We start from the raw sequence: 22320 nt of genomic DNA, 5'->3' as shown, positions 1-22320 counted from the left end.
CCATGAAAGGAGATAGAAGCTCTGTCCTTGACCCCCAAGGGGTGCTGGAAACTCCCAGGAAACACCAGGCCTCTAGCGTTTGGCTGTGCCCCAGCAGCCCTTCCAACGGCCCACACCATCATCGAACCATCGGGGAGCTCAGGGCTGGGGGTGTGGCATCTGTGAGTTCCCTCAATAGAATGCTACCATTTGTGTGCGGGTGCATATGGGCATTTTCTTGGGAAGAGGACTTTCCATCGCATTTCCAACGGGATCTCTGACCCCCAAAGCTAGGAGCCACCACTCTTCAGATTAGCGTCACCATCTTGTATGGTTCTCAGACCACACTGCAAATACCAGGCCTTTCTCTGCAATAAGGCTGTATCTGCCATTCCTGGCTGTCACCCAATGGGGCCAAAATACAAGTGCATCAGTGGATTCTGAATATTCCTACATATTTTGACTTTTCCCAGAAATCTCAGTCTCACTTTGGGAAGCTGGAGGGAGATAGGCGATAAACAAACCTTAGGAGGCCTTCCCAGGCATAACTAACGTAGGTGAGGAAGGCTCAGCCAAGACTTTAGTCTGTCTCACCAATGTCTTGCCCACCATCCTAATTCTCCCTGTTGTTCAAACCTCGCATCAAGACCACCTTTTCAAAGAAGGCTTCCTTGCCCATCCAGACACACAATACTTCTTCCCTCTCAACTTCTGTGCCCTGTCATTTTCTGTAGTTTCACACAGCTCGGGTCTGTTGCCCAAATAAGCCATTAGCTTCTAGAAGACAGAATGGTGTCCTCCTCTCTTCTCCCCCTGACGGAACCTAACACAGAGTCAGACATAGAATAGAAGCACTTCAAATATTCCTTATACTGATACTTTAGGAAAATAAGTATATTTGTTTCATTGACTAGAATGGGATGAGATTGAATTGAATTGAATTGTTGGAGGGCATTGGCAGTATTGATTGATGTAGGTGACATTTGACCTTCCAGAAATATCTCAGGTTAAGTATCTAGTAGAAATGACAGATTCAGGCCTGGGTGGCTCAGTGGTTGAGAGTTTGTCTTTGGCTCAGGTCATGATCCTGGGGTCCTGGGATCGAGTCCCACATCGGGCTCCCTGCATGGAGTCTGCTTCTCCCTCTACCTGTGTCTCTGCCTTTGTGTGTGTGTGTCTCTCTCATGAATAAATAAATAAAAATTTTAAAAGTAAAAAAAAAGAAGTTACAGATTCCTTAAGAATAGCCCTATCCCCAGCCATATCCCACGTAGCCACAAAGTCTGTAGCATATTGAGCATACAAATTTTTCCAATGAAGAACACCTGCTATTCAGAAAGGGAAAATCTCAGTCACTGAATGTATTTATGCTTTCCAACTTCAGCTGCTACCGCTTACTAGCTAAGTCTCCTTCCCCCAAGCTCCCTAGTTATGACTAAACTCTGAGAGAGAACTGGTTTGGGGATAACCCAGAGGTATACTCACCAACCCATTGAGGGTGAAATAGTCCCCATGATTTCAGGAATTATATCCTCATGTGAGGATGAATGTGTGTATTCCTCATTTCCTATGAATAACATATGTGCTTGTGTGTATCCACATGTATGTGTGTAGTGACAGGTATTTGCATATACATACACACACATACATTGGTTTGTGTGTATGTGTGTGTGTGTGTGTGTGTGCGGCTCCATATACCCTTTAAACAAGACCCACAATTAAAGTCTTGCTGAGGCTACAAACTGTATCACTTAATAATCTTATAGGCTTAATTTAAGCCCTCCCCATGAGGAAATCTCATTTAATGAAACGTTCATGAATTTCATGGTCTGAATCTGTTCTGTTCTTCATTGGGTTGGTCTCCTCATGGAGCCTTCTCTCAGGTCTGCCCTCCTCCTGGCATGGCTCCAGGCTTCCCCATCTTGTGAGAGCCTTAGTTTAACACAAGGAACCTTTGCCCACTCATACCTCACCTTGCATCTACATTAGATTATTTTTGTTTACTCTTTACTATTAATTTATTGCTTAAAATTATATATTTTATTGTATGTCCTATGTAGAAAGTTACAGGGCATGTCCTTTGAGGAGTAATATGTTTTCTGGTCATATAACCTACTGAGAATCAAGAACTCTCTTAGGCCTGTATAGGTATTAATCAGATGCTGAAAACATGGGGGAAGAGGAGGTTTGAGTCTCATAGCCATGGATGGTGACAATAAGTTGGATTCATAGCCCATCACAGACCCATTCAGAGAAGGACCTGAACTTCTAGGGTCAATGTTAGAGGACCGTGCCCGGTATGGCTGGGAATATGTACTCAACAGTATGTGATTGTCCTTACAGATCTTCATGGATATGCACATATGTCCTTGGTTGTGCGTGTGTGTGTGTGTGTGTGTGTGTGTGTGTGTGTGATGGGCAACACTCATGACCTCTGAGTTTTCAAACACTCCCTGAGTCTGGACATTGGCTTTGGTCAACATGGATTAAATGTGGAGCAAATTCAGCCTATGGAGTCTAAAACACGTGTGGTAAGAAGTTCTGAAAAGCACTTTCAAAAAACCAGATCATGCCAGCTTTAATGGGGGAATCCAGCATTTATTTTCACCCATCTGCTGGGATAAGGTGAAGTACACAATAGACGAGACATTTAAAGGGAAAAATTATGGCGGAAGTGGAGGAGACAGTGACTCAGATTTGTTTGTAGCTGTAGCTCTTATGTCTATTTTGCAAGGTCTTCTTAGGCAACATTAATTCTGGCTGAACAAACTTATAACAATATTGAAAGTTTACCAAATGGTTCATGGGTAGAGTTACATTTAGTCTTCACACTAACCTCATGTGCCAGCTGTTAATATGAATCCATCTGCAGAAAAAGAATGTGAAATATTGTCCTAATTGAGGCAGCACCAAGGAAGGCTTGAGCCACAGTTGCATGGACCAGGGAAAAGAATGGAGTTCCCTTAAGGGTGGGGAACTGCCCCCAGCTGGGTCCTGACCCAAGATGGACAGCATGTAGGTGATATCTGGTGTCCAATTGGGGACTGGGGCACTTAGGATGGATTCCCCACTAGCATGTATGCCCAGGAGCTCTACTCTAGGAGGGCAGGAATTGGGGAAAGTACTATCCCAGGCCACATAGAGGGCAGCTCAGAGTTCCAGAGGCCATGATCTATCAGAGTTACCCCAGCCAGAGGCACAGTGCCCCCCCCCCTAAGGTGAGAGGGCTAGTATTAAGGGCCAAGGTGGAGAGGCTGGGGTTTGGAAGGAAATGAGATCCAAGAGAAAATCAGATTGCTAAGAGGAAAGCCAAGTGTCCTCAGTATCAGTTGCTGTGTAGCAATCACTCCAAAACTCAGTGGCTTAAACAACAGCAATCATTTATTTTACTCAAGAATCTGCAACGGGGACAGGGCTTGGCAGGGATGGCTCATCTCTGCTCTTTGTGTATCAGCTGGGGCAATTTGACTAGAGCTGGAAGGTCCGCTTTCAAGATGGTGCACTGACATGCTGGCAAAGGAGCGTCGGTTGCTGCTTGGAGCTTAGCCAGATCTGGGGCAGGGCAGGGGTGGGGAGAGCTCAGTTCTTTTCCACAAGGGCCTTTCAACAGTGCTTCCTTACAGCTTGGTGACTGGTTCCAAGAGCTAGTGTCCCAAGAGAACTAGACGAAAGCTGTATTGCCTTTCCCGACCTGCCTCAGAAGTCATACTGTGTCACCTCTGCCAGTATAACAGGCCTGCCCAGATTTAAGGGGAAGAAACATCGACTACCATCTCCTTCACACACACACACACACACACACACACACACACACACACACCTCTACAAGGAGAATATTGAAGACATATTAAAAGAAGAGTATATGGGATGGATCTTTAGAAAATCAAAACTGCCACACCAAGGGAGACTACTAACTTCATCCCTTGTCAACAAATCCTTTTTAAGAACTTACCATGTGCTAGCTGAACCAGAGGATGCAGTCCCTGCCTTCCAGAAGCTCATAGACTGATGGCAAAGCCGGGTACAAAAATCAAGAGGTTATCGTAACCATAAAACGGTGTAATAGGGGAGATGAGAATAGGAAGGTGACATGGGGACTGGCACAGGGCCACAGACCCAACCTGGGGGAGGAAGAGCATCAGGACAGTTTTCCAAAGAAAGTAACATCTAATCTGAGTCCTGAAAAAGAAGGGGTTTGGGAATGAGGGAGAGGTTTCCAGGGAGAGGGAATAGCACATCCAGAGATTTGAGGGAGGGAAACATATCCCTTAACTCTGCTGCGGTGACAAACAACCCCCAAACCTCAGCGGTTCACAACCATGCACATTATTTCTCACTCATATTGAATGTAGGCTGCAGGCCACCTGTGACTCTGCCTGAAGCTGGGGCTCCACTCCATCTTCTTTTTCATCCTGTAACACAAGCTGGAGCAGCACCTGTCTGGGAGATGAGGGCAAAAGAAGAAAGAGTCTCGGTGGCAATTTGCAGTGTCTCTAAAAGCTTCTGTTCATCCACTCACATTTCATTAGTCAAGCTTGTCATGTGGCCAAGCCCAGGGTCAATGAGGCAGCGACTTAGGCTTCTCCCATAAACGAATAAGTGGGTGGTGATGGATATGCACCACAGGAGTGGAAGAGTCCATGGAAACCACTCGGGATGGCTGAAGCCTTGAGTAAGAAGTGGGCAGTGTGGTGAGGTGAGCTGAATACACACACAAAGTCTGATGACAAAGGGCCTCAGAAACCATGCTAAGGAGTCGAAATTTCATCCTGAGGTTAATAGGTGCCATTAGAGGAATTTAAACGGAGTGGCACAATCATATCTGTGCTCTAAATCAGTGGCTCTGGATGATTCTTGATAGAAGGACTGGAAAAAGCAGCACACCGGGGAGTCGAGAAAAAAGGGAAGCAAAGGAACAAATATTTGTTTAACACTTCTTATGTACTGGGCACTAGAATTCTATATTCCATAGCAGACTAGAACAGCAGCCCACCCATCACCTCATGTCTGCGAGTCTGGGCTCACGGTCCCTGCAGACTGGGCGGCGGGCCATAGAGTCCTTCCCACCCACCCACCATCACGGATTGCACTCTAAGATTCCCACTCTCTCCCCACTTTTTCCCTCTCTCCCTCCCATCTCTCTCTCCCTCTCCACCACTTCTCTCTCTCCCTCCCCCCACCCCCTCTTCCTCTCCCCCTCCCTCTCCCTCTTTTCCTTCCCCTCCTTCCCTCCATCTCTCTTTCTCCCTCTTCCTCTCTCTCCCCTCCTCCTCCTTCTCTCTCTCCCCTGAATTCCAAACAGGAGCAGATGTATTGAGGAGTGCCTCCGGAGTGGCTGAGCCAGGGGCTCCTTGGAAAACTAGAGAAGTATTAAAGGAGCAGCACCAGGGAAGACTGCTCCTGAGAGAGAAAACAAGGATGCTCAGAGAGGAGCAGAGGAGAGACCACTCTGCCACCAGGAGGGAGGAAAAGCCTTGATTTCTAACTATTGCCCAGTTTCTGGTTCCACCCCTTGTTATGGACAATGGTATTCCCTGCCCTTGAATCCATGTCCTACCCCAAATCCTTATAATAAACTTGTTCTTTGGCTTCTCCTGTGAGTCTGAGTAGATTTCTGTGGTTTGTACCTCAAAATACCTTGATTCAGATACCTTATTCTCTGAGTCCCACAAGATCACCCCAGGTATAATGGGACCATGAGTACGTCCAGACTTCACTGGCTTGGGACTGAGGCTGCTGCTGTACAGCTTGCCCTGGTCACAGTGGGCTTCCGCCCAGCAGAAGCTAACAAAGACCAAAGGCCACAGACCCCAGAGCCTGGATTTCAGCCCCCAGGTGAGATTGTGGTGAAAGGCTGCCCCAGTGAAGTGGATCACAGCCAAATGACCCAGATGAAAGAACTCAAGTTTTCCATAGCTGCTGGACTTGTACTTAATTTCTCTGAGCCTCAGTGTGACCACCTATAAAATGGAGCTATAGAGTTATACCCATTCATGGACATGCTTTGAGATTATGTGAAATACCACAGTGCCTGGCACATAATATGCATTCAGCAAATGCTTCTTCTTATTATTACCCTATTATTTTGCTATCATAGAGGAACTAAGGGCAGTAAGCCCCATGTTTTATAGTATGGGTTTTGGCATCAAGGCCTGCAACTTCATAGGCTCTTTACCAGCTGTATGGTCTTGGTAAAGTTGCTTGGCCTCTGAGCCTGTCTCCTCCTCTGTAAATGCTGATAATCCCCATTTTATAGGATTACGGTACCCACTATAAATTTCTGGTACTGCTTTGTGCATAGAAGATCCTCTATTAGTGGAAGCTATTTTTAATTTTAACCCATAACAGACTCTATCTCAGGGTACAGGGGACTAATGAGGAAGGAGTTGGGGGTGGGGGCTTACTCCAGGTCACAACACACAATCCACACATGCCCATGGAGCTTTCAGCATGAGTTCTGCTTTGTGAGAGCAAACACAACAGAAGAAGCAGCCTTGGTCTCAACCCCCTAGGAACATGCTATGTCACACTTGTATGCAGCTGTCTTTTGATTTCTGAGAATTGTCTTAATGAGACCAAAATCCTGAAAACACCATAAGCTAATGTAAAACATTATGGCAGCTGAAGCTCTCCTATTCATCTCCAAACGGGGACCCAGGCTTTTCACACACATTAGTTCATTTCCTTTTCCCCAAAGCCTGGGAGCAAGGTGTTTGTTACGCCAACTTTTTACTCTCCCTAGACTGGCAAACTGACTCCATAAGATTAAGTGATTTACCGTTGGTCACACTGTTACTAAGCGGCAGAGGCAGGGTTTAGTCAGATAGCCTGACTCCAAACCCCACACTCATCCAAGGCTGCTGTGGACTGTGAGCTAGAGAGACCAAGGTAGTCTCTTGTGTGCAAGTTCAGGCATCACCAACAGCTCCAGAACCTCTAGCCACATATCTGAGCATTTCCCAGAGTGCCTAGCCCAGGTCTGGCCATAAGATAAAGGCCTGATACTATCTGTCATGGAAATTAAATCTGCCTTTTGACACTTAAGTCCGGTGCTTTCTGAAATAACATTAACTGTATGCAATTATGCAAATACACTACCCCATCACATCCCGATAACAATAGCCTTAATTATTGAGCACCTATTGTGAACCAGATGTTGCAAACACTTCATCCCTAGTCCCAAATGCAACTGTATTCAATTCAACAAGAAATTGTTGAATGCTTATGGTGCACCAAGCACTGGGTCATTATTCTCATTTTCCAAATGAGCAAAATAGGCTCCAAGACTGAGTCAGTTACTGAAGTGGTAGGTCTGAACCAAGGACCCAGGCCTGCCTGATGACAAAGTCCATACCCTCTGCTCAACCCACACTAGGGTCCCCAAATTGAGCATTTACTAACAGTGCAACTCTACCAGAACGAAGATGGTAACTGCCAGAGAGCCAACCACACCTGTCATCACAAACCCCATGCCACAGTGCTACCAGAGGACATCTATTTGAGGCTGACATTGACCTGGTACCTCGGCAGCAGCCTCCTGCACAGGTTTTCCTAAGCTATGTGCCCTCCCCAGCAGGGCTGTATCTTGTTTCTACCTGCTTTATTATAGAGCGTTTTCACAGCACTGTGCATAAATTAATTAGCAGACATTCTTCTATAAGAAACAGCCCCTGGATCTTAGCCTTAATTCACAGAGACAACAAAATAAAGTATTGGATTACCAAGTTAAGAACAATCTGGCTTTTTCCAGCTTCCCTTGAAAAAATGCAAAATTTGGTCGAAACCCCTTGCATGGCTGCTTTCAAAGGCTGGGTGAGAATGCCCTCTTGCCCAGCTGCTACCCAAATCGGGAGAGCCAAGAACAGTCACCAGCCAGGAGGAGGGGGTATCACTGATGAGTGGGACTGATGCATTGTAATTAATGCTAATAAAAATAGATACTGCAGGAGAGAGAAGTGCCAAGCTAGGAATCCCTACTCCCGGATAGAATTTCTCACAGGTAACGGAAAGAAGAAGAAGAAGAAGAAGAAAAAAAAAAGTCACTTCTTATAGGAAACCTGATCTACACGTTGCCTACAGAGGATTTTTGTAAAGTAACTAAGGAAATGCAACTAAAGACAGCAGCCCCAGAAAAATTAGACTAGCTCTACTTAGAAAACGTTCCTTCCTGCAACCCATGGGAACCCGGGAACGCTACAGGCAGCTAGAAAGAATTTCTAAGCGCAGCGCGTTCAGTCTGCAGTTTCTACAGGGCCCCTCGGAGACTCCAGCGCCCGGTGCTTCTGGTCGGAGGAAGCCGCCCCAACTCTCCGAGACTTCCCCCTGCAAAGAAGAGGAGAGCTGGGAGGGAAGAACGGGAGAAAAGGAGAGGAAGCTTCCTTTGCAGTTGCTCCTGCCAGTCAAATCCCGCTGGCCACTCTGGCATCCCCTCAAACATTTCCTGGGCACCCACTGTGTGCAAGGCAGACCCAGATCCTCGGGGAGGGGGGAGGCGGTGGTGGAGATGCGAGGGTGAAGGGCCGGTGTCTGTTCCCCCAGGACCCTGCGATCGGACCCGGGCCACCCCGCGCGCCTCGGAGGGAACGCGCCTCGGACGCGCCCCGCTCCGAGCGGCCTCTCCGCCAGCCGGGCCGGGGCCGGGGCCGGGGCTGGGGCCGGGGGGTCCCGCGGAACCGCCGGGGCCTCGCGGCGCCCTCTCCCCGCTCCGCTGGAGGCCGGGGGCACTGCGCGCCCACCCAACCACCCGCCGCTTGGGGGCTCCCGCGGGCACACCCGGCCGCAGGCGGGCTTAGGGACGCAAAGGCCCTCTGCGGCCCACGCGGAAGGAAGAAAAGCAAAACGAAAAACAAAAACAAGAGCCTGGCGGCGGACCTGGGCGGCCTCCCGGGCCCAGAGCCGAGAGCCGGGCCGCTGGCCGCGATGCCCCGCCGGCCGCGTCCGAGCCCCAACGCCCCCCACCCCGCGAAGGCGCCCCGAGCCCCTGCGGCTCCGGGGGGACCGCAGCCCCGCGCCCCGCGCCCCGCGCCCCGTCGTGACCGCGGGCGGGGACACACGGCCGGAGCCAGGCCGAGCGTCGTCGAGGGCGGGCGGCGCCCGGGCCCGGGTCCCCGCGCGCCCTCGGGCCGCTCGCCGGTCTGCCGGCCTCCAAACGGGCCCGGAGCTCTAGTTCTAGATCTTTTCGTTTGAACAAGAGCCCCCGTGAGCCCGCGGCCACCAAACCGTTGTCCCCGGAGGGCCTTCTGGGCCGCCCCGTGGGTCGGGAGCTAAAGGCCCGGAGAGGGGGGCCCTGCTACTCCCGGCCCTGGGGGCGCGCGACCCGGCCAGGCACGTGCGGCCCCGGCGCCGCCCCCGCGCCCCGCCTCGGAGGCCGCCGCCCCAGCCCAGGGCCCGCCGCTTGCCCGCGCTTGGGGTGCGGCGGGGACCCGTCCAGAAGCGGAGATCAGGCGAGCGGAATGCCTGCGCCTCGACAGCGCCCAAACGCGGGGCAACACAGAAGACTGTGGGGTGCAGGGATCCGCAGAGAGCCCCCTGGCCCGCGGGGACTCGGGGCCGGGCGGCAGGAAGCCCTCGAGCCTCAGCGCGCGCCCGCCCCGCGCCGCTGGTCCGCTTGCAGCGAAACGCGCCGCCCAGGCGGGAGCGGGAGCGGGAGCGGGAGCGGGAGCGGGAGGCCGGGGCAGCGAGGGGCCTGCGGAGACACCGCTCGGAGACCGCCGCGCCCGCTGCCGCCACCGCCCGCGCCCCCGACGGCGGCGCCCCAGAACCCAGAACCCAGCCCGCTGCGAGCTGCGAGCTGCGCGGAGGGCCTAGGGGGTCCGCACCGGGGGGACCGCACCAGGGCCCTGGGCGGCCCAGGGCATTTCTGCAGCCTTCAAAGCCTGGAAAAAATAAAGGGTTTTTGTTGTTGTTGTCGTTGTTGTTGTTGAAGTTTCTGGTCTTCTGTTTTGGCCCACGGAATCCCCCACCTCCCGCCCCCTCCTCTGCTGAGGGCCTTGGAAACAGCCCGCAAAGCAGCCCCTCCTTAGATCACCCCCTTCTTTCTGAAATGTTCTCAACCCAAGGGCAGGGAAGCACTTGAGGGGCTGGGGGGCTGCTTTCTCCCTTCCCCAAAGGTTCTGCTAGTGGGCAATGTGTTGGGGGGGGGCATCTGTGGAGGCCCACAGGCCTTTCTCTGGGGAGCTTCCTGCCCAGCAGCTCCAGACTGTCCCTGACCAAGAGTCCGGGGCAAAGATACTCTGTCAATGTGAGCTCCCTGGAGCACGCTCATCCACCTGTGCTGCTGCCTTCCAGACAGTCTGATCCCAGAGGACTTCCAGCACACCTTGGAGGTGAGAGGAGACAGTTCCGTGAGTCCCAAATTTCCACCTATCTGCAAAAGTTTTCTCCTTCCCAGTCATGGAGCTTCTCCTATTTGTACTTGATGAAATGGCAAGCGCAGGCCTCCCCGGCATGTCTTAGGGAAAGAAGGGGTACGCGGGATTGGGTAGATACAAGTGGGTTAGAACCGTGGCTTCTCCTGCAGCTGCTCTGAGCACTGGAACCTGGGCAGGCACTCAGCTGTCCCTGCTGGCAAGAGGGTCTAGCCCAGACCTGCTAGAGCCAGTTTCCTACAAATATGGGAGGGAGGAGAGAGTTGGTGGCATATGCACACACACCCATACATTGGGTAATGGCATTCCAGGTTTTCTGGGCTTGCTCTGTGATGATTTTTCACATGGCACACACGATATTATCCAGGTCCACGGCTGTTATCTTGGCAGGGGTGACTCTCGGGCTTGGCAGCCAGGGCCCCAAAAAGGGCAAAGCTGGAAAGAACAGCGAGTCTGAAGTTCCAGAAAAGGTGCCTTAGCTGAGCAGGATAAGACACAATTCTGGGGGAAGTTCAATCCTGAAGCTCCAAGAACACAGAGAGGGGTATATTCATGGTGGGAGCTGTGGCTGAGGTTGCAAAAGTTACATGCTTTTTCAAGGTTGGGATTCTCAGACCCACCCCAGCTCAGAACCAACAGGGACACAAAAGATCACATAAGCATCATCTAATAGTAGGAGAAAGTGAGGTGGAGCAGATCATAAACTGGCCCAGTCTTATACCAGGAAGCTACTGCCCAGTCCCACTCACTGACACCAGACCATGGTGCTCCCCCAGAGCCCAGCCTGACCTTGTCAAGATGTAAGATGGTCATGGTGAGAACTGGGACCTGCCTGTGGTCATTAACCATGTGGCTGAAGATGACATCTTGGAAAGAGTAGGTTGCCCATTTTGGGGGGGGGGGGGGAGTCAGCAAGGTGGACTCTACACATTAGAGCAGCCAGAGATAAACATTTCCCATATGTCTCCCAGAGTCCTGTAAGACTATGGTGTGAACCCTGGGCAGCAGCACACAGGACTTTGGATAGAGTGGTCTGGATGCCGCAGGGCTCCTCCCAGCCAACAGACACAGACTCTGCAGATGCCACCTGGATTTCTACAGGGAGCTGTCCCTGGCACTGGCATGGAACCTATTTGACAGCCCTGGTCTCAATGCACATGGAGGAGGCCTCCAAAATCAAGTTTTATAATGAGTCCCAGGGTTCCACTCTTTCATGCCTGCAACTCCCCCAGAGGACTTCTAGAATGCTAGAGCCGGGGGAGATTTTTGGAAACCTTGCTAGGGAAATAAACACTTAGAGAAATAAACACAAGCTTTTCTCATAGACATCAAGCAAAGCAAAAACTTGAACCCAAGGTTCTGGATGCCCATCCAGTGCTCCTAGCACAACCTCCAGAGAACATTTAAAAGAGTGGGGGAGAAAAATAAATGCGGCCTAGACACAGGTTCCACACTTCTAAGCTGAGGGCAGAGCCCAGGCTCTGTTGCTGGCTTGGGTCCTGGAGCAGGGAGCAGGGTTGACTCCAGCCTCCAACAGCTCAGAGCAAAGAAGGGAAACGGAAGTGGAAAGGACCAGTCCGAGAAGAAGCAAAGCCCCGGGCTTTTCAAAACCTTACAAACAGCAGCAACACGCCCCCTCCGCCCCTGATTCTACCCCCAGATCTTCCACCGACTCCCCATGCCCTCCTCCCAGAGAACCAGCACCACGTGTTTCCACGTTTCCTTCCCTTAGAAGGACACACAAAAAAACCGAGGATCCCCTTATTCCGGAGTTCAGTGAGCTGGTTCCCAGGCTGGAGGTGCCCGGAGCCCGGTCCGGGCTCAGGGGCCAGAGGGCGGGCTGCGTCCTGCTCCCGCTCTGTCCTCCAGGACCACCCACGGGGGAAGCACCACGAGCTTCCTGGACTCCGCTCTCGCCTCCCCGTGGGACACAGGAGTCGAGTTCCGCAGAGGCCCCACGGGAGCGCCTGGTGCTTCCCGGGCCGCGGGACCCGTGGGGTTAAGTGTGAGTCCCCGCCCGGCGAAGAGCGCCCAGCGCCGAGCTGGGGCGGTACCGACCTCGGGGCAGCCGGCCGGGTTAGGAGAGAGGAAAGGCGGGATCCTCCAAGAAGCCGATTCTCAGGCGTCCGCCTGCGGCCACGGCCAAATCTTCTCCACTTCTTTCTCCTACTCCCTCCCCCTTTCCCTCGAAGACCGCCCAGGTCCCGAGTTCCTGGGGTGGGGGCGGGGCACTGCCAGCAGGAAAAGCCAAATCTTTGAGAGGCGCCCAAGCACGTCCAAACTCTCCCATCCTGCTGGCCGTCTCCTGGGCAGAATTTATCCCCAAAACTGCGCGCCCGGCGGGGCGCCGAAGAGCCGGAGTGGGGGTAGGGCACCCACGCGAAAGCTGCTCTAAGTTTCTAACCCCTCGGGGTACCCTCCACCCCTCTCCCTCCTCTTCCTCCCAGCACCCCCTTAAACAGTTCCCCGCCTTCTCCTCTCCCCTCTTCCCTCCCCACTTCGATCCTCCCCTTTTCTTCTCCGCGCGGATCCACTCCGCCCCCCACACCCCCACTCCGCGTCCATCCCCTCCCTTGCTCTTTGGGCGTCCGCGCCGTCAATCACCGCCGCCGCCGGCCCCTGCCCGGTCCTCTCCGCCTCCCGGGTTCTGGGAGCGCCTCCCGCTCCCATCTCGGGCCGCCCTCCGCTGTGCGCGGAGCCCGGCGATCTGTCAGCGGAGCCGGCCGGGGGGAGCCGCCCGACCCGCCGGGGCTCGGGTTACCAGTGACTGACAGCGTCTCCATGGCGAATAATTTGACTCCGACTATTGTCTGGCGCGGGCAGGCCCCGGGTCAGATAACCAGACCAATCAGGGCGCGGGCCGCCGCGCCTCATGCCCGCTTAGAATAATATTATTAAAAAAGCAGCGAGCGAGCTAGACGGGAGGGAGAGCGAGCGAGACGCGGGCGAGGGAGCGGCGGGCGGGCGCGGAGCATGCGGAGCGGCGCCCCGGGCGGCCCCCGGGCTTGGACGAGGGCGCAGGCCAGGCGCGCAGGCGGCGGGGGCGCGGAGGAGCGCGGGCGGCGCGGCCGGCGCGGGCGCGGGCACAGGCTGCCGTGACTCGGGGCTCGCCGGGAGACAGCGCGGGGCCAGGGGGCCGCCCCGCCCGCCCCTCGGCCCGGACGACCCGGCGGGGAGGCGCCCATGCCGGACGGCGCGGCGCGGTGAGGGCGCGCGCGGGCGGGCGGGGGCGCAGCCGGCACCATGTCCATGCTGCCCACCTTCGGCTTCACGCAGGAGCAAGTGGCGTGCGTGTGCGAGGTGCTGCAGCAGGGCGGCAACATCGAGCGGCTGGGCCGCTTCCTGTGGTCGCTGCCCGCCTGCGAGCACCTCCACAAGAATGAGAGCGTGCTCAAGGCCAAGGCGGTGGTGGCCTTCCACCGCGGCAACTTCCGCGAGCTCTACAAGATCCTGGAGAGCCACCAGTTCTCGCCGCACAACCACGCCAAGCTGCAGCAGCTGTGGCTCAAGGCGCACTACATCGAGGCGGAGAAGCTGCGCGGCCGGCCCCTGGGCGCCGTGGGCAAGTACCGCGTGCGCCGCAAGTTTCCGCTGCCGCGCTCCATCTGGGACGGCGAGGAGACCAGCTACTGCTTCAAGGAGAAGAGTCGCAGCGTGCTGCGCGAGTGGTACGCGCACAACCCCTACCCCTCCCCGCGCGAGAAGCGCGAGCTGGCCGAGGCCACGGGCCTCACCACCACGCAGGTCAGCAACTGGTTCAAGAACCGGCGGCAGCGCGACCGGGCAGCCGAGGCCAAAGAAAGGTACGAGTAAGTAAAACTTCGGCGCCAGCTCCCCTCCCCGGGGCTCCAGGGAGGGAGGGGTCGCAGGACGTGTGCACGGACCCGGGGAGGCCTACGCCGGGTGCCCCGGCCCTGCCCCGGCCCCCAGCTGCAGCCTCGGCTGACCCCGCCGGCGCTCAGGTCTTGTGGGAGACCAGGAGGTCAGAAATTTGTCTAAAGCGGGCAAAGCGGTCGGGGAAGTTGTCAACTAACTCCCCGGTCGCTTGGGAACAAAGTGGAGAAGCCGCGAAATTTGGGGCAAAAGCAAGACAGTGGCTGGATCCTGTGCAGAGGGGCCACAGCAGGCAGGGTGTGACAGTCTTAGGCACGACAGAGGGGTCTCCAGTCAGGACTAGCTGGGGTGCAGATTTCGGGCTGCTTGTGGGAATTCAGGGCACTGCCCGGGCACTTCCTGTTCGCCTTAAACAGCCCTCAGCCAAAGTGTGATTGGGGTCAGGATTGAGACTGATACTTTCCTGGTGTGATCTGGACGTGGAGGGACCTTGGCAAGAATCTTCCTTGTCTGGATATGGAAGTTGATAGGGAGAGTCTTATATCTTGGAGAGTCTTATATCTTGCATAGAAAGGACCAAGAGGAGCAAGGCCGGGAGGAAGTGTCAGCTGTAGGAGAGCAAAAAAGAAACTCATGCCCCTTTTCCTGCCTTCTGGACCAGCAGCCCTTCCCTGGCCTGCCAGGCCCCCTCAACTAAGGCCCCACCGTCTTTAGGGAGTGGATCGGTAGGCCTGGGATGAACTGAGAGCAACAGAAGGGCTGGGAGTTGCTTGTCCTCAAGGAAACCAGGACTTCCTGAACTAGCCTAACAGAACCATTAGGCCCTTGTGGCTGCCAGTCTGTGGCCCCCCTGAACCCCAAATATAAAGAGGGAAATGGGAGAAAACCCGATGGTGGGAAAGAAATCCAGCCTAAGTGTAACAGCCAAACAAGACACCTGGGGTTGGTGATATGGGGCATGTGCAGCCCAGAGTAAATGATTAGGGTCGAGGGGGTGGGGTGGGATTGCTGAACAGTGGAACCAGATCTCTGGAAGAGGAAGGGGAGCTTCAGGCCGACCCTGGCCTCCCAGACAATTAGGTTGGGGTATCTGCAGTTGTAAGGTCACAGCTGCCAGCCATGTAGGAAGTTCCCTTCCAGGAAAACAGAAAGGAAAGGTCTTGGGAAGCCAGTGAAGAAACAATCTACCCAAGGTTTCAAATCTCCAAATCTGGTTGGGGCCGACAGGCAAAGGCAGAGAAGGAGGTGGGTTCTCCCTGCTGGGGTCCCCCTCTACCCAGCCTGGCATGCATCCAGACTCCTGAAGAACTTGGTTCTCAGGCCAGGCCCCAGGTGAGGGCTGCCGAATCTCTCAGTTTCTGTATGTTGGAAAACTCTAGGCCGGGATTAGCCATCCCCTCCATTCTTCTCCCAAGGGCTGCCCTCCAAGCCCCCACAGCTTCCAGACTCCCAGCTGCGGTTTGCACCGTGCCGCCACGGTAAGGGAGTGCTACCTCCTTAGGGCCTTGCCCTTCGGCCCAGCAAGGAGAACCCTCCCAAGACCTGCCAGTTTGGATCTTAGCTCCAGGAACCTGAACCCCAATTAGAAGTTTTCCCTTAAGTGGAAAAAAAGCAACGAGAAGTGCAGACCTGTGAGATCCCTAATTTCACATGAGGCCGGCAGCCTAGGATCTAGGGACCGTCACTGCCCTGGCCCCACTTCTCCCCGCAACCGTGGCTCCAGGAGCCAAGAATCTGAAAACTCAGGCATCTTCCCTTCCTCTCTGTCTCCCCCTTCCCCAACTCCACTGAGCCCTGCTCCCCAGCCGCTCTCCTCTGGGAAAGAAATGTTAGAAACTCAGTGCAGGGGGTATTGGGGGGGGGGGGAGCAGAACGTACTCAGAACTGGAAAGCTATTCAAGAGGTTAAGAACAAGAAACGGTACAGAGAAAAGGGCAAGAGAGAGAAATCTTGTACTGAGCGATTAAGAGAACTGGCAGAAAGAAGGAGAGCCCCAGGCCAGGCGGAGAAAATGGTAGAAACCGAAAACAGCCCCGCAGGCAGCGCTGGGCGGCTCTGGCGAGGCGAGCGGCGGGGTCCGGCTCCGGGGGACGCGGCGGCGCGGGGCGGCCTCGGTTTCCCCGGCTGACCCGGCCGCTCTGCTCCTGCACTTGCAGGGAGAACAGTGAAAACTCCAACTCCAACAGCCACAACCCGCTGGCTGCGTCGCTGAACGGCAGCGGCAAGTCGGTGCTAGGCAGCTCGGAGGACGAGAAGACGCCGTCGGGGACGCCGGACCACTCGTCGTCCAGCCCCGCGCTGCTGCTCAGCCCGCCGCCGCCGCCCGGGCTGCCGTCCCTGCACAGCCTGGGCCACCCCCCGGGCCCCAGCGCCGTGCCCGTGCCCGTGCCGGGCGCAGGCGGCGCGGACCCGCTGCAGCACCACCACGGCCTGCAGGACTCCATCCTCAACCCCATGTCGGCCAACCTCGTGGACCTGGGCTCCTAGAGCCCCGCCTGCCTCGCGCGCTGGCCTTCGCGGCGTGGCGCTGGGGACCGAGAGGCGGTGTCGGGAGGGCGCCCCACCAGGTACTGAGAGACCCGCGCGCTGCCGAGCAGCACCGCCGGCCCGGGCAGGGTGGACGGCGCCTTGGTCTGGTCTGTGTCCGGGATTGGCTTCCAACAAGTTGCTCCTGGGATCGCTCGGAGGCCTGGGACCGGGCCTTGAACCGGGGAAGGGAATAAATTATACACCGTTCTCACACTCTCTCTCTCCCGACCTTCTCACCCCTTCCTTCCTGTTCCTTCCCTCTCCTTGCCTCCCTTGCTCTTTTTTTCCAGTCCCTTCCCTTCCATCTCTCTTATCCTGTCTCCCTCCTTCTTGCTTTCCCCGGTTTCCCGACCCTTCGTATTTCTGGCTTGTCACCCCTCCCCACTTTTCCTTTTCTCTATTTCTCTGTTTTTCCGTCTCTCCTCTGGCAGCCCCTTGCGCTCCTGGCCCTCGGGTCTGTACCCCCTCAGCCTTCCTCCTCGCCTCTGGACACCGATTTGCGTCCTCCTGCCTCACCTTCAGGGGTGGACGTGGCAGGGGGCAGAGCAGAGGAACCAGGCCTTCCCCAGAGGCCTTCCCCGGGGTTCAGCGGGGCTGCAGGTGTCAGCTGTGCGCCTAGCGACTTAAGCGAAAGAGAAAGGACCACGCACGGCGCGCGCTTGCCTCTCTTTCTCTCTGTGAGGCCATGCTCTCTCCTCTTCCTCCCGGGATTGTGGCGACAGTGCTCCCGGCAGAGTGTGCCTCCCCAGCCGCGGACTTGCCGTCTCCCTGTCACGCCCTCATGTGAATGTTCTTCGGGAAATATTTCTGCTTTTATTTTATAATAAAATTAGAAATCATAAATATATATATGGATATATACCACAAGGCCCGGGATCCGGGAGTGCAGCAGTGTCTGATTTCCCTACAGGGACTCGACACCCCGGGTGGACCGTTGTGAGAGGCGACATCCCGTGAGCCCCAGAAACTGGGAGCTGCCTTCCCCCATCTGAGACTCATATGGGCCCTAAGGTGAAGGGATTGAAAATGCTGAAACCTCCTCCCCCAAAGCCTTCTGTCCCTTTTCTTGTCCGGAAGCTCCCTGCAAAAGCAGGAAGGGGGTGGTCTGCTCTTCTTGGGGACTCTTCTTCCTTCATCAGCCACGCGCAGGGCTCTCACCCTCCTCTTTCTTCACTTTGGGGATGGAAGTAAGAAAAAGAGAAGCTGTGTGCCAAATAATGAAGGGGACGTGCGTTTGGAGATGCCAAAGCTGGGGAACAACTCCGGCCATAGAGGTTTCCTTAGTGGTGGCCGCAGTCCCCAGAAACCGGTGGCCCCAAGGGCAGCCGCTGAGCCAGCCGCAGCAATGCCCGGTCGGTCGTGGAGGTGCGTGTGGGCATGGAGCAAAGGTGTCCAAGCTCAGAAATCTGTCATTTGGGGATGGTGATGAGAGGATGGGGGAACAGTGGAAGTCGGAAGAGACTGGGGAGGCCCTCAGGCATGTGTTCTAAATAGGAGCAAGGGGGCACCAGGGCTTGGCTGTGCCTCGGCTCAGTGCACAGTAGGCTCCTCTGTAGCAGTACATTAACCTGCAGCGCCCTCTCCCTTCTGGGGGACCCAGTCCCACCTCTCCCACACATTATGCGACCCGTCTAAGCCTATCCTGGCAGATCTGAAGCCTGCAGGAGGAAGTTGTGGCTATTGCATCTCAGATCACCAGGGCTGTGGGTACCGAATGTGTTCCTCCAACGGGACCAGGACGCTTCGGACCAGACTTGCCATGTCCACCCTAAGGAAAGGGGGAATGAGGACAGTGAGATCCTAGAGTGCTGGGACCTCTTTGGAGACTTTCCTCTCAGATGAAATCAGCATTCGCCAAAGACCCTTTTGCGAGTACTTTCTAAGTACGGAGGATTCCTTTCCTGCCGAGATTTGATTCGAGAATCCGGCCGCCGCGGACCCGCAGAGGCGGGCAGCTGGGCGGGCTCACTTGGCGCGAGGCTATGCCACCGCCTTTGCTCTGTGCAGGCCTGAAGGTCCAGAGAATCAGAATCGCCAGCAGGCTGAGACTGCTCCACATGGGCCCGAAACAGCACCCTAAGAGGAACTCCAGCCCTGAGGAGGCAGCTCCCTCCACCTCTCCTGGAGGCTCTGCTCTAGGGGACAATGCAGGTCTCCCTGGGCTCTCCCAGGCCCAGATCTACGCTAATAGGGCCCCAGCTGCCTGACCTTCACTGATTAGTGGAGTGAAGAACCAGCTATTGCCTGAGAGTCCCAAGAGGCTCTAGCGACCAGAGAAGCCACCCTGATTCAGCCGAGCTGAGCCACCAGCCCCACCCCAGGGCTTACTTCTGGGAACGGAGGAAACAGGGTAACCCCTGGAGCCCACATCATCCCTACCTGCCTCCTATTTTCCACACTCCCACTCTCAGGGAAACAGGCTCTGCACAATCTTTCACAAGGACACCAACATACACATTCATATGCGATTCACTAGGATTGAAAGGCTCTTGTGTGCCAGGCACTGTGCATAGGCACCAAAAAAACACACTCTCACCCTCCACACAGGGAAACACTATTACACATATGTTTGAACACACAGAGAAGCAAACCCACTGACTCTGAACCCATTCTCAGAGACACAAGCTCAAGTCTTCAGGCAAAACCTAAACACTCTCCTGCACCAATATATATGAGATATGTCCCCAAATGCGTCTCTCCCACATATGTGAACTCACACGCACAAACACAAATATACACCACGCTTCTCCCCAGTAGCGTGCAAACCCACACTCACACCGGTGCCAGTCCTGGTCTACGGATCTGCTGAGGCCGGAGCATGGCCTTGCAGCACAAGCTTGCCTTGAAGGTCTCAGTGGCTGTCTCCCAGAGAAAGAGATGGTCCTAGCCCGAGGAAGCAGAGGGTCAGGGATCCCACCTGTGGCACCTTCTTTTAGGCGGCCCAAGTGGGATGGCTCGAGTTTGCCAGGGAGCTCTCACTGGCCAGTTGGGGGCCGGTTGCCTGTCCTGGAGCTTTATTCGGGCACAGCCTAGCTACTTGTTGCAACTTCCCTCTTCCCCTCCCCTTTGGAAGACTTACCCCGAAAATATTTACTTAAACGGGAAACTATGCAGAAGTTCTGAAAATAAACCCGAGCAGCTACTCACCCACTGCATAAACCTATAACAAGCCAGTCCTCCATTCCACACTCCACTAGACCTAGGGAGAGGCTGTGGCCCCTGCCAGAGCGTGCCAACTGGACGCAGCTTTTGCACAGATGCTGCCAGATGAATACAACCACTCCCAAGAGGCGTCCACCAAACAGGGTTCCTAATGGCTTGTCACTCCTTTCCCGCAGCAGCCGGAAGCCAGGAGTCTTGCTCTGGCAACCATAGAGGACACAGCGCTGGAAACGCGAATCTCCCTCCCTTTCTGTTCTCCTGACCTCATCCGCCTTTCATTTGCTTCCAGCCAGGTTCCATACCCACGCAACCCTCAAAGGTGAACATGAATGAAGATGATAGAATCCAGCCCTCCAGCGCAGCTGGCCAACTCACCTGCTTGAAAGCATAAAAGTCAAGGGCAGCTGAGCACAGAAGAGAGCCAGGGGGCTCGCTGTGCCTCCGGGGCAGTCTTCTCCCCTCACCTCCAACTCAGCAGCCGGCACTGGGACGTGGTCCTAGCACAGATCCTGCTGTTCCCACTCCCAAAATGCATCTCAAGGTAGTGGCAGGTCTACCTGGGGAGCAGGTAGTGATGGCGCACCGCACAAGCAAAAGTTGAACAGTGCCAGGGAGATCTGAGGAGGGAACAGGACCACCTAGTCCTGGATTTTCCCTAGTCTTGTAGGAAACACCATTTCGGTGCCTGGGAAAACAGGGACCAGCCAAGTGGGGGTGCAGGAGTCAGGGAACTTGGCCTCCACATCCCCACTAGTGCCCAACTCTTACGGGGATACTGCTGGGGTTCCTGGAGACATGTGAATGTTTTTAGTTGAGGGGCAGGTGGAGAAGGTTGGAGGAGGGTTTGGGCTTGTGACTGAGGCCCCTCCTTTTTCCGTGTTGCCGATCCCAACAGTCCTGTCCAGCCTGAGGGCATCCGTACCTCCGGGGCATAAAGCTGTCTAGGGCATCTGGAAACGGTAGAGACCCAGTGCGTGAGGATGTACTGGGAAACGTGAGAAGGCCTAAGATAGTGTGTAGGCTCAGTGGGGTGAAAAGCTGGTGTTGTAGATGGGGCTGACGCCGTGCCTTGGAAGGCTGGCCGATTTTGAGTACACGGGTGGGTGGGTGAGCCAGTGGCCCCAGAGCTCTCCAGTGAGCAAGCGAAGTCAAACTACACCTGTGCACTCCTGCTGCCAGGGGAGCCCAGTGGAGGACCAGCCTCTCCTATCACTCTGCCAGAACCCAACAGGGGGGGGGGGGGGGGCGCAAGTTCCTGCTGATTTCTGAAGCAATGCGAGGCAGGGTGGGCCAGGAGGGAAGGAGATTCCCTGTGTCACTGCTGCCAGGGGCTGGGCAGTGGAGTTAAGTCTGAGCCCAAGAGATCTGGAGTCCTGGTGTCAGGGTCAAGGCCTCCGCCACCCTTTGAGTGCCTGGCAGGAGTCTCTTCTCTGTGGGTGTCCATGCGACTGGAACTCAGAAATGGCTTTTGGGTTGGAGGATTAATCAGAGCAGAGACAGATTAGGTGTCCTACTCTGGGGTGCACTTAACAGTTTTCCCACAATCTCCCCAGCAAGGCTGCTCCCCTGCCAGGTGGATGCCTAAGTAACACCCAGGATGTGCGCAAAGAAAGCCCCCTCCCGAGACCCGACAGGCGCCCCTAAGTGCCGCAGGGCCTCCCTTGCTTGGAGGACCCACAAACCCAACAGGCTGGCACAGGGCGGCCACGTACGGGGAGTCCTTCTTTAGGACCCGAATTGCCTGGCTCTTGCCAAGGCTACGTCCACGACTACCAGCGGCCCAGTCCACCCGGAGTGCCTCGCCGAGCAGTGTGCACGCGGCCGACTCTCAGGGCCACGGGGAGAAACCCCGCAGGCCCACCAGCGCCCTGGGTGCCAGGCCCCCCGCGGCCGGCTTTCGAGGCGCTGCTCCGAGTCGCGGAGCTCTGGGCCGGGGTCCGCGGGGCTGCGCAGCCCGGTTCCTCCCGGCCTTTGAGCTGGGGTCGGGCGGGGGCAGAGGCCTGGGAGCCCGGGCCTTCGGGACACGCCGCGGGCGACAAGACCACCCGCCGCTGTGCCACCCCCAGTGGCCATCCGCTGCGGGTTCAGGTCACCCGGGCCCGACAGGCCCACCCCCGGGCTTCGGCGGCCTGGGAGTCCCACCTGGGTCGCCTGAGTCCCCGTCCAGCGAGCGACAGGTGAGGCTGGAAGGCAGGAGCAGCGGCGGGGCGGACCGGCCGAGCGAGGCCCCTCCATCGCTCCGCGCAGCCGGGCGCGCTCCAGGCTGGAAAGCTCCTCGCGGGCGCACTTGCCCCGGGCGGCGGAGACGCAGCTCCGCGGTGACTTGGTGGTCCCCAGCGTACAGGTCCTAACTGCCATTTCTTGGACGCGCTTTGCGCACCTGGTGTCTGTCTGATTCTCGCAGCGGCCACACAAAGCAGCTCTTCCTGCGGGTAGACGGTCGGAGCCG

At 55.8% G+C, this 22320-nt stretch overlaps 2 protein-coding genes across 3 annotated transcripts in view; one reads left to right on the top strand and one right to left on the bottom strand.

Moving 5' to 3' along the window:
* Nucleotides 1–2556: 2556 nt before the first annotated feature.
* Nucleotides 2557–22320, bottom strand: part of SIX3 (SIX homeobox 3) — an 83639-nt gene continuing 63875 nt past the window's right edge. Inside the window, exon 4 of the mRNA XM_072742119.1 lies at nt 2557–4419. Within this exon, the coding sequence (XP_072598220.1) occupies nt 4387–4419 (33 nt within the window). The 3' untranslated portion in view covers nt 2557–4386. The remainder of the gene's footprint in view (nt 4420–22320) is intronic.
* Nucleotides 13482–21092, top strand: SIX2 (SIX homeobox 2). 2 transcript variants are annotated; one of them, XM_025992582.2, is made up of 2 exons: nt 13482–14149; nt 16337–21092. In XM_025992582.2, the coding sequence occupies exons 1-2, from the start codon at nt 13590–13592 to the stop codon at nt 16665–16667; spliced, it is 891 nt and encodes a 296-aa protein (XP_025848367.1). In that variant the 5' UTR covers nt 13482–13589; the 3' UTR covers nt 16668–21092. The 2 variants fall into 2 exon arrangements, with proteins under 2 accessions (XP_025848367.1, XP_025848366.1); XM_025992581.2 differs by having other exon boundaries at nt 13482–14155.

Source organism: Vulpes vulpes, chromosome 16, assembly GCF_048418805.1.
Source record: "Vulpes vulpes isolate BD-2025 chromosome 16, VulVul3, whole genome shotgun sequence".
NCBI lineage: Eukaryota > Metazoa > Chordata > Mammalia > Carnivora > Canidae > Vulpes > Vulpes vulpes.
Note: the sequence above shows the minus strand (reverse complement) of the source record. Positions and strands in the feature narration are given on the sequence as shown.